The sequence below is a fragment of the Camelina sativa genome, chromosome 17 (assembly GCF_030686135.1).
Source record: "Camelina sativa cultivar CO46 ecotype springtype chromosome 17, ASM3068613v1".
Taxonomy (NCBI): Eukaryota; Viridiplantae; Streptophyta; class Magnoliopsida; order Brassicales; family Brassicaceae; genus Camelina; species Camelina sativa.
The window spans coordinates 34,765,149-34,777,564 of record NC_141896.1 but is presented as its reverse complement, the minus strand read 5'-3'; the positions used below and the strand labels follow the sequence as shown (position 1 = coordinate 34,777,564).

Below are 12,416 nucleotides of genomic sequence, written 5' to 3'. Positions count from 1 at the left end.
GAAAATATTAAAAAAAAAAATAATTGGAAGAAAATAATATTTCAATTAACAATAACCCGGAAAACTTGATGTAAATTTAATGGCACATCGCACATAAGTTCAAAAAAATCTAAATAAATATAACGTTTCATCAGAAAATGGTAGTTATAGTAGTGCGTTCGTGTAATATCGCCATTGAGAAAATGGTACTCATACCTTTCAAATTGAGTAATATTTATTTATTTTATTTTTTTGTCAACCATTGGGCCACAATATGCCGATCCATTAGTTAAATCCCTACATTCGTAGAGAGCGGGACTCCATCTCTGATGTGATGATGCCTTGTGCATTAAAGACTTACCATTGGCCATTGCACTAAAGTCACTTCACTATTTATCCTAATTTTATTTTTCAGATATTGGGTGTTTAACGTTTTTCTTTTAACTATTGGGCTACAATAGACCAGCCTATTAGCCAAAGTCTAACATTCGTAGGGAATGGGAGTGCAGGTTGATCTCTGGTGTTTAATATTTTTTTGGCTACCATCTTATTATTCGCCAGGTTACTCGATATATTATATTATCTATAAATACTGTTTTATTAATATTATTAGATTATTAACATTTCATAAATAAATAAATTTACATGTATTATTTTTTATAATACCAAAATTACGATACGAAGTTTCAAATGTTTGCACTCAATGTGAAATCATCTTTTATCATATAAAGCACGAGTCACTAGACCAGTAAAAATATGTCAAATAGATTTTGTTTTCAAATATTTATATCCAAAAAATCGATGAAATTGGTAAGAAAAAACCGATAAAAAAAAAAGCTAAAAACAACGGTCAAATTTTCTTTTTTTTTTAACGTTATTTTACCGGCAAGATATTTCAGTGAGATCTAAATTGAAAATAAGTTATATTTTTTTAAAAAAATATATATTTCCTAAAACTGCAAAATTTTAGATCCCTAAATTTGCTCACACTACTGCTACCATGTTCGAAAATCAAGATAAAATATAAGTCACGTTTTCAAACCGTTTGATCACCTATTTAAGAGCTTGACTGGTTCTTCCGCTAGCTCCCGCAAACGCTACGTTTGCGTTTGCGGGCGGTTGCTAGCGTTTGGGGCCAATCACACAAATCGCTCCCAATCGCTCCCAATCGTTCCCAACCGTTGAATTCCAAAAGCTGGTTCCCGCAAGCGTTTGCGGTTGCGGGCGTTTGCGTTTCAAATTTTTTTTTTTTTTTTGAGAAAAAATTTGAAACAAATCAATGATAATGAAATATATTTTATATATATTTTTTACCTAACTATTTTATTCATTAAGGATGAGACAAAATGAAGTACGGATATGATTGAAAATATTGAAAAAAAAAATAATTGGAAGAAAATAATATTTCAATTAACAATAACCCGGAAAACTTGATGTAAATTTAATGGCACATCGCACATAAGTTCAAAAAAATCTAAATAAATATAACGTTTCATCAGAAATTTAACAAGATAAGATTATTTGTTAAAATTAAAAACAAATCACGAGTGACTCTTCTCAACTCTCGTTTGATCATTACTACCGATGCAAATACTGCCCCACAAAACTTATTGAGTGTGTGAGATTTAAGAAAGAAGATCTACGATCTAAAACATATGTTTTAGTCATTTATCAAATTACTTGATTAAAGTTTTGATAAAAATCCAAATGAATAAAGTAATAAGTATTTCATTATGAAATTTATTTATTTTTAATAATTATTTTAGTATTTTTAATGAATTTTAATTATAAATCAAATTTAATAAAGTTTTGATATTTTAAAACATTTATATAATTATATATCACATTTATTATGTTTCAACCGCTATTGCACCCGCTGGTCAACTAGTCGTAAATCTCCCGCAAACGCACCAATTTTAAACCGCTAAACCAGTCGTTCAAAACGTTTAATAATGCTTGAAACCGCAATCGCCCGCTTCCGCAATCTCCCGCAACCGAACCACAACCGCAGCGTTTGAACCAGTAAGTCCCAATCAACACAACTTATTTTTATTTATTTTCTTTCGCTTACCATCTTTTTATTTTCTAAGAATTCTCATGTTCATTCCTTTCTCAGAGCATGGGCAGCAGCGTTCCTTTGCTGCGTCCTTCAGTATAAAATTATTAAATTTAAATAGAAATTCGCCAATTATCAAAGGGACGTTCCTTAAAAAGGGACGTATTTATCTCCGTCCTTCGCTACACGTGGCAGCGTGTGCTACATCTCTGCCGTTCTTCTCTAATTCGTCTCCCTTCTTCTTCTTCGGTTTGATTTCCTCTCGTAAGTCTCTCCTCGATTTCTCTTACTCTTCCGATAGTGTATCTCTCTCTCTTACTTTCTCTCGTCTCATCAACGCCGCCGTTGAAATCGTCTCGCTTGTTCCTGATTGATTCAGCTTCCTCTGTTCATCAAGCTCCTGACTTGAGATCTTTCATCGGTTAAACATCGGCGGCAGCGATTAGATTTCTCCTAAGATTTCTGCTAAAGTGTCGACTCTTTTTAGTTGCAACCAGGTTTGTACCCATCAGACTGTGAGATTGATTGATAATTTAACGAGAGTTGGGGTTGTATTGTCTTGTCTTTTAATCTTTCGTTTCTGGGTTTTTTGTTCTGTTTGTCAACACTTTAGGGAACAGTACAATCATCTCTAGCTACAGAGTTTCGAATCCATTGCAGCAGAACCAGTTAATTACTCACAAGGTACGTTTGTTACTTACTTAGATCATTTTGGGGTGTTTGTTTTAAACTTGGCAAAAGATTATATCGTTTTGTGCATTGTGTAGATTCTCTCATGTCTCGATTTGTGTTTGTTTGCTGGTTTGGTTTGGTCTCGAATTGTTAATTCCAATATGGGACTAGAGAAACTTGAGGCTTTAAGTCTGAGCAATTATTTTACTGTGTCACCAAGTTGATCCTCAGTGTGTGTAGTATTGTGTCACGACCAAGTTAATCTGGATTACGTTTTGTTACTTAGATCATTTAGCAAGCAGCTTTCTTTCAGTCAGTTTCTCATCCTATTTTGCCGGTCCTTTCTCCTCTTCATCGTTTTATTTGCGTGTTTGTCATATTCATAGAATTTAGCAAAGAAGCTGATCTAGGTTTTTATGATTATTTGTTCAGTTTCGCTTTTTTTCTTTCTTTATGTCATTTTAATTTTTCTCTGATTTTACATGATTTAGGTTATAGATGCCAATGTAAGGTTTAGCTCAAAGAAAACACAATGTGAACTGAATGAAATGATCTTATTCATACTCGCTCAATGCCTTTTATAGACTTACAAAAGCTGAAGCAAATATAACTGAAAGAAAGCATGACTCCACTAACTCAACTACTAACTAGTTTTGCGGAAACAGAAACTTGACCAAGTAAACTATAGAGAACCAGTCTCCTTATTCCTAGACTTGCGGAAACAACGAAGACATAAAAGACAATCCAACAGCCAATGTCCTACTGGATCATAAACATACTTCCCAACAAAATCAAAAAATAATAGCTCTATCATCCCAGATATAAAAGTCTCGGCATGCAAATTAACGCCATTTATGAAGGTAACGACTAACGAGTAATACCTCCAATCTCAATCTTTTGTGTGTTATTCAAATGCCTATGTAGATGATTTTACTGATTGAAAGATTAATGGTTATAATATGTGTAGTTTCTCAATTCACTAAAGAAATATGTAACTTACGGAGCTTTAAAATCAGGTTTGTCAAGCACAGTGCGAACTTATATATTTACTATAATGTTTCATTTTTTTGTAATAAACTACTTGATTATGATTTTGCATTACACTTTTTTGTATTCATATACGTTTAAAAAATATAGCTGACTTTAGTATGCTGTCTCCCAAATTCTATAACCCATATGTCTCATCCGTCTAAGTTCTAATTTTATGTTTCTATCTTCGAGGTGGGTGACTACCGGCGGCTACATCAATTACGACAAATCAACAGTGTGGATTAAGGTAAAGAGGATTAGAAGAAGATCCTCCTCATTGACGACAAGTACCCAAATCTTGACAACAACGGTAGAATGACGACTAAAACATAATTCAAACGTTCAAGCAGTATATGTATACGGTGATATGATGTATATATATATATATATATATATATAGTATACAGAGGAAGGATGAAGACAATTGTTGCATACAATAAAATAGTTTTGTCTGTACGTAGTTACTTTGTGTAAATATATTTCATGTTTATTTTTTTTTATAGTAAATACGTTTTCCACCAAATGTAATTGTTTCTATTTTTTTCATGTACGAAGTACGGGTGTAATACTAGTTGAATATATTCTTGAACATACAGCAAAAACGATTTTTCAAGGAAGCATACATATGTAACGGATGCTTTTGTACCTTTACTAGAGTTCAACTTCTTCATATTTTTACAAAAGTTTTCAATGCATCCTAGTTCGATATTTAGATTTTGTGACGTATGTTTAGTTTGGCATGCATAAGTTTAGTTCACTCTATATCTATATGTTTCTCCCAAATAAAAAACAGTCCACATTGTTAAACAAACTCTAAGCCAAGAATTTCAAAATTTTCCCAACTGTATATATCATCAGTTCCATTTAAATTATCCATGTCCTATCGGTGACAATCATTTATTCCCAAATACATAACGACCTCTTTGACAAATAAAAACAATACATAACGACCTCCTTAAAACATCATATATAGTCCGCATGTCTGTATATTGTCACAATATAGTCGAAACTTATCCAAAAGCTGTTTGGATCCTATCTCTGAAATTGGAAGTCTGGAACCCCACTTTGCATGCATTCTCTCTGTTACTCCCCCTTTCACTGTTTTAACGATGTCATAATCTGTTTTCTTGTGGATTTGAAATCCACATTCAAAAATGGTTCCCAAAATGTTAAGAGAGCAAACAACAATACTTAGACTTGGGTAATGGTCCCTGGATTTCTGAAACTACTTAAAACAAATTACATGATGATAAATTCGGAGACTTTATGTCTTACTGTAACCTTAATTAGGATCTTAATTTGTTCATGCACTTTGATCGGTTATATATATTGCCTTGTTCATGATGAACTGATGATACTCACGAGAATGTACCGGCCAAGAATTTTCAAATGTGGAAACGTTAACCAGTTTCTTGAGTTTGAAGAAAGCCATGATTCTAATTAATTATGACATATAAGAAGAATTCGAAATACTCGAAAACTGAAAGATTGGAAATGAATTGGACTGGGAGATGAGGTGGAGCGGCTGGTTAACATGAGGCATATCTACTATTCTACTTTACCCAATTGCCTAACATTCCCACTTGTTGAAAAAACCATAAATTATATAGATGAAACTAACAATTACAAAGAAAATTTCAAACTTTACATATCTCTCAAGACGTTGAAAATAAATTATAGCACTTAAATATTTACATAGTACGTACTACTTATCTGTCGGTCAAAGCCTAGACCTTTATAGTCCATTGAACGAACGACCGCATGATTAGGTGAGCGTTGAAAGACCATAATTTCAAAGCATCTTAATATGAATCCGAATAAATGACCAAACACATGCTGATGTCTCTGTTCCAAATCCAGAAAACTAAACATTCAACAATAACTCATATCATCCTTTTTTTTTCAAAATAAAGCAAACGTAATTAAACTTGGATAATAATGCCTCAATTAAACACCCCAACCAAAAAAAGCCGTACACCAAACAAGGCTAATAATAATCTCTGCAAATAATTTGAACCATCCTCACTCACTCTATATTGCTCTCTCTTTTTTCTCTATATATATAACTTTAACCTTTCTATAATTATTGTTCTCATTCACTACTAATATAAATTAGTAATGAACCCCAAAAATAACAAAACCGGGATCTCAAGAGTTTGGTTTCTTGTAAAAAAAGGACTGAGATTCATGGTGACCTCAGTCTCTCCATCTGAAAGCTCTCAGACTTAGCATCTTCTACATCTTCCATGCTACTATCTCCACCAGTTGTAGTTGTTGTAGATGGCAGCTGCAAAGGACCTTGAGGAGAATCCGATTGCGAGTTGCTTATCTTTGACGATTCTCCTCCTTCACCTGTTTCTTCTTCCTCTTGTGATGATGAATTCCACAAGTTAAACCCTAGAACAACTGCTGATTGTTTCTCCGCATTCGAATTAGGCTTCCTGATGTGTAACCGGTATTTCTAAAAAACAGAAAGATGGGTTGTTGTTACTTGTAAGTAACAGTCATTGAATGAATTCAAAGATGTCAACTTCTTTTTGTTTTAGTTACCTGTAAATGACTCTTGACTTCATCATTGGTTAAGCCTTCTTCTTGCATATGCTCTCTGATTTGTTTAGGAGTCGCCACTGTTATTTGACACAAAACAGACACAGTTTAAACCACATTCTGTATTAAGTTAACCAAACTTAAGAACACAAGAAGTTACCTCCCGGTCCACCGAGCTGTTGCAATGCATCAACAAAACGGCGATGTAACTCAGGAGTCCAACACCTTCTTTGCTTCCGCAAAGCTTGCTGTTGAAGAAATGCTGGCTGTTGTGGTGGTAGTTGTGGCATAGAGTTAGAAGTAAAGCCACGAGAGGAGGCAACAATGCCTTTTCTTCTTATCGAACTCGAAGTTAAACCTAGGCCTAAACCAGTTTCTACTTTTGGAACCAACAACATAGAAGATTTCTCCCCATTTCTCTGCAACAAATCAGATCAAAACGAAAACACAACGGCGAAACTCAGTCCTTTGTCCTTGATTCATCTAAAAAACATAATCTACTTTGTGTCATCTAATTCTCCAAATGCTATCTCAATTTCAAGGGTTTAATTACCTGAACCCCTAGCTTGTTCTTGGTCTTAGTGTTTGAGATGTGATCATCATTAGCTCTCCATTGCTGAAACTTCTTCTCCCTCGTAAGCTCATCCCTCTTCAGCAACTGCATATCAATCTCTTCGCTCATAGGTTTATCAAGAGAGATGAAATCTTTCAACAATGGTTGAGTATTCATCTCTGAACATCTCTTTTTCTCCTCCTTGAGATACAAAATCGCTGCAAACAACAAAAGGTTCAAATTTTAGCAAACCAAATTTTCAAAATTTGGAAGCTTTAAATAAAAACAGAGGAAACAGAGAGATCATAAAAAAAACGAACCATCATTTAAAAGCTGCAAAGACAGAGGAAGCTCAAGTTGAGAGCTTTCGATCTTTCGCTTCTCTTCTTCAAGCTTCTTAACATGTTCCTCCTCAACCGCCACAACATTCATGATAATTCCTCTCCGAGAACCACAGATCGATCCCAAACTCAGCTCATCCCCTAAAGAACCCATTTTTAAAAAATTTCTCGATCTTAAAAACTCAAACTTTACCAGAACACTTCATGATCTCAAAATCAACTCTCTTTGATCAGTAAGATAGAGAACATGGAAGGAAGGAGAGTGTGAGAAGAAAGAAACAACCTGAGATGAGATCTATGTGAAGCGATTATATAGAAAGAGAAGCATGTTGGGTGAGAATCTTTTGGTATAGAGAGAGAGAGAGGTAGAAGATTGATTGAAGGAAGGAAGAAGAAAGCTAGAAGATTCTGTGTTATGGCCTTTGTAGGGTATCTCTCTTTTCTTTTTTTTTTTCTAGATATCACAAAACTCTTCGTTTCGTCGCGTATCTCTCAGATTCTTATTTCACCCACACTCTCGCCTCTGTTTTGAGTTTTTACAGCTTTGCTTACTCGCGAGTTAGATTCATTCCTTTTTTACTCATACCAAACTCGTGATTTGTTTCAATGCTTTTAAGCTCCTCCATTTAAATAATATGTATATTTACTTTTTTTTACCATACACACTCCAATTTTTTTGAAATTAGTGGGTTTAAAACTTTGCACACAAAAAAAAGAAAGAAAAAAGTGGGTTTTAAACCTGTTTTCATCTTCAAATTATCTTGCTCCAATAGTTAGTACTTTTAAGCTCCAATTTTAAAATATATATACTTTTTACCATTCTCACTCCATTTTTTAAAAAGTTAGCTATTTTAAAATCTGATTTTTTTTACCATTCACACTCCATTTCTAAAACTATGAACAAAAAAGTGGGTTTAAAACATTTTTCGTCTTAAATAATCTAGCTTGGATACTTATTTTGAGGTACTAGTTTACCATAGTGAATAGTACGTATTAGAATTTCTAATTGGTAAAACTTGATTTTGTGTTAACGTTATTTCAAACATCACTTTCTATTGCATTTCATGTTGGACCAATACATTTTATGTGCAAATAAAAATCTTGGCAGTTTAAATTTTGATGATAGTTAAATACATAGGTTATTTGTTGTAATAATTTATGTTCCTTAGAATATTTTAATCTTGGAAATTATTACTACGAAAACACATTAACACATACTCCCTTCGTTTTTATTTATTTGTCATTTTAGAGAGTTTCAAGTAGATTAACAATTTGTGTAAATTAACAATTTTAATCTCACAAATAATTTATTGGGTTAGTTTAATAAAGTTTTATTTCTTGACAAAATTTATATTGAAAAATAAGAATGATAAGTAATTTAAAACAATTTTTTCTCTCTAGAGTGACGAGTAATAAAAACTAGAAAGGGTAATGTAATTTGTTTCAAATACTAGCAACCGGTAGATTATCATTTTTATCGAGGTATGTGCGACCGAACCATCTTATACCTAAAATTAGTTGTTCTACATAATAATGTAAATAAATACAATCGAAATGCAGTTAAATTTTCATTTACGTTTTTGTTGGTGATTACTAATAACTCAGCAGCATTAGATTTGAATAGCCACTAGTAATTAGTTATTACCCTCACCTCTCTTCTCTTTTTCGTAATAAAATCGTTGGTCCAACAAAAATCAATAATGGGGTTATTATTTTTGGGGAAAAAAAAAGAAGAGGTTATTGTTGTCGGTTAAAAGCATAATTTCAAAGTCAAAGATACTAAAACCATGGGATTAGCGGCACAAAGAAATGTTTTTTTTTCTTTTTTTCTTTTCTACTTTCTCATTTCGAGCTTTTGTGAAGTTGAAGTTTTTGTGCCAAAGAATAACTTTTGCAAATGCTTCTTTTATCCAACCTATTCACAATACCTGTCCATCCATATATAATGAGTTTAAAATTCTAAGGTAATCATTTTATCAATACCAAGTAATTTCTTGGTAACTAAGATAAACAATATGAAAACATCTTATATTGTCAAATCTTGAGTGATTTTTACTATTCTAATTCGATAGTGATGCTTTTTTTCTTCTTCTCGCCATTAGAATAATGAACATAAATTAGGTATATTTTGACTCACCTTGTCATCATGTCATGTGCAGAGAATAAGTTTTCTCTGACAAACCAACCAAACATGAGATACATTTTTTGTTGAAAAAAGTGTCCCAATATATATTCTTCGAATTCACGAACGCGAGACAAATATTTTGGAAAGGCCAATCGAATCTCTCTATCCAATTTTATATATTTTATGCTTGTGTTAGATTCTCGTTTTCCCTTTTCTCATAGATATAAAGAATCTTGCGCATAAACCAATGGTCTAAACATATGCTACACTTGTATTTTATTCACAAATTCGATGTCATGATATAAACCAGTCTCTCAAATATTTGAAGTATGGACTAAAATGCGTTGGATCCACATCGATTTCTCTCATCTCCACTGGTTTTGTCGGATAGTTGCGGTCAAAGAATCTATCTACTTTGTATTCTCTTTTTTTTTTTTTTTAGGATTATACTTAATTCGCTAAGAAATTAATATTTTCATTCGTAGTCCACTTATGTTTCGTATATACTACGGTCAAACTAAATTCTTGATGTAGATGACAAAACACTATTCTTGTCAAATTAGTGATAGTATAATTACTCTTATTTGAATTAATAGGTTGAATCCATCCTTGATATATTTTTTAAAAATTGCATTTTATGCGATAGAAAAACGTGGTATCTTAAAACATAACTAAACATATTTCATTGTTCACAGAACATAATTGATTTTGACTTTTTGTATGATTTGGTCGTTTCGTTTATTTGTTACATAACATAACACACGGTTAACTTTTTATAACATGTTATTTTCTACATAGATATCTAACTTCATTACATCAAACATATCTTTTACAGTTTTCAACTTTTAATTTAATTCGTATCAAATCATTTTCTTTTGCCAAAAAAATGTGTGATATATTATTTTAAAATTATATATTATCATTTAATACATTAAATATTGGTATATGTACATGGGTACCAAATGAATATAATTTTAAAAGGTTTTTTTAATAGAATAATGTCACATTATTCTAATCCAAATGTTTACTTTTACTCTTTTGATATTTTTCAATATTGTCTCGTAATTTTTTTTAATATAGATATTTTTAGTGCCAAAAAAACATAGATTTTTCATCTTAGCCATCTCTATATGTTTTTAGGGCATAAAAAAATGAATGTCTATAAACTACAAAAATTAATGTAGATTTAGGCTTATATATATATATATATATATATATATCCAGTTTTATTCAATATAAATTTTCTGCTTTTGTTATATATTTTTTGAAAATGCTATTATCTTTCTTGCAACAGGTGAAGGGAGAAGATTGAAATAAATTTTGTCAAATTATGAGTTTTAGTTAAATACTATAAAATACCGATAGGAGTTTAGAATTTATCATTTAATAAATTTTGACAAAACTTAAAAAGAGTTAAATTTTATGATTTTTGATGTTATAGTTTAAGACAAATACTACATTTTGTTTTTTAAATTATAGTTTTTTTTATAAGAATGTCATATACCGGATATCGTAGTAACTACAATACGTATACATTTGGATTTTTGTTGAAAGAGCTATGTGAAAAAAATGGAATAATACCAAAATATAACGATTACTATTCTCTCTAAGAATCTTTCACGTGACAACAACAACAACAAATGCCTCTTTGGTATCGGCATGACTTTTTGTATGATTCCATTCCCATCATTATGTTTCCTGCCACACTATTCTTTTCGTTTCCTTCCTACTCTTGCCATTTCAAATTTTTATTGCTCTTTTTAGAAGCAAAAAACACACAAATATTCATTCAACAATTTGTTTTTTGTCATTTTATCTTTAAGTCAGCACCCATTTCAGTTTTTGTTGGGAAATGAACAGGCCCAATACAAGCCCAGAGGGTGTACAGCAATAGTAGCTTCAGATATCTTGCTGAGACATTTCTTTAACTTCCTTTGCAACAAAGCCCCATTGACTTTCCAAGTCGTTTTCCCAATACACTAAACTAAAGGAATGAACTAGACAGTCAAATTGCATTCTGCTTTTCCTTTCGAAAGGCTTGTGCACAAGGGTTGAAAACAAAACGCAGAAAGAAGACTTAATTAACCAACCTGAAATCTGATTCTGCTTTTAGAGACGCATACTTGAGAGTATGATTGCATGGGATAAGACCGTAAGAGATATTACTTCTAAAACATACTGCAAACTCAAAGTCAAAGTGGATTAACTCCAAGTATTGGTTCTCTTATAATGAAGAGGAAAAATACATTAAGGAAATATTATCGATTTGCAAAAGCCTAACATGCACTCAGGACTCATGGAGCCATAAACTATTATCTTCCACTCAAGACTTGTTCTGTTCATGTAAGACCAAAATTGCACTGGATCATAAAAGAAATCAGGTTGGTGAAATTTAAAAGGGGCATTCTCAAAAATGCCCCTTTTTCCATATCCCTTTTTAAAAATACCCCTTCATTTTGACTATTTTTAAAACTACCCCTCTTTATATACAAAATGACCAAATTACCCTTTTTTGAATGACAACAAGAATGTAAAGTCATCAAAATCGAAAATATTTTCCCGCCAAAAAAGTTTCCCGCCAAAAACTTTTTTTCCCGCCAAAATCAAAAATTTTTCCCAAAAGAAAATTTCCCGCCAAAAACGAAAATTTTTCCCGCCAAAAATATTGAAATTTATACTTTTTAAAAACATTGTAAACGCTTTTAAAAGTTTTTAAAAGTGTTTACAACGTTTTTAAAAGGTTTTTAAACACATTGTAAACGCTTTTAAAAACCTTGTAAATGCTTTTAAAAAGCTTGTAAATGCTTTTAAAAAGCTTGTAAATGCTTTTAAAAGGTTTTTACAAGGTGTTTATAAGGTGTTTATAAGGCTTTTATAAGGTAGAAACCTTATAAAACCTTTTAAAAACCTTGTAAATTTTTTTTGGCGGGAAAAATTTTTTTGTCGAAATTTTTTATCAAAATTTTTTTGACAAAAAAATTTTTGGCGGGAAAACTTTTTCGAAAAATTTTTGGCGGGAAAATATGTCGGAAATTTTTGGCGCGAAAATTTTGTTTTTCTTTTTATTGAATAAAATAATTTTCATCTAAGGGTAAAATGGTCATTAAAAATTAA

The 12,416-nt window shown here is 31.8% G+C and overlaps 1 protein-coding gene across 1 annotated transcript; it reads right to left on the bottom strand.

Annotated features, from left to right (window-relative positions):
- Positions 1-5,658: 5,658 nt before the first annotated feature.
- Positions 5,659-7,884, bottom strand: LOC104758260 (transcription factor HHO6). Its single transcript, XM_010481089.3, has 5 exons — positions 7,157-7,884; positions 6,837-7,054; positions 6,444-6,702; positions 6,287-6,363; positions 5,659-6,197 (listed from the first exon to the last, which is right to left on the bottom strand). The coding sequence occupies exons 1-5, from the start codon at positions 7,329-7,331 to the stop codon at positions 5,922-5,924; spliced, it is 1,005 nt and encodes a 334-aa protein (XP_010479391.1). The 5' UTR covers positions 7,332-7,884; the 3' UTR covers positions 5,659-5,921.
- Positions 7,885-12,416: the final 4,532 nt, after the last annotated feature.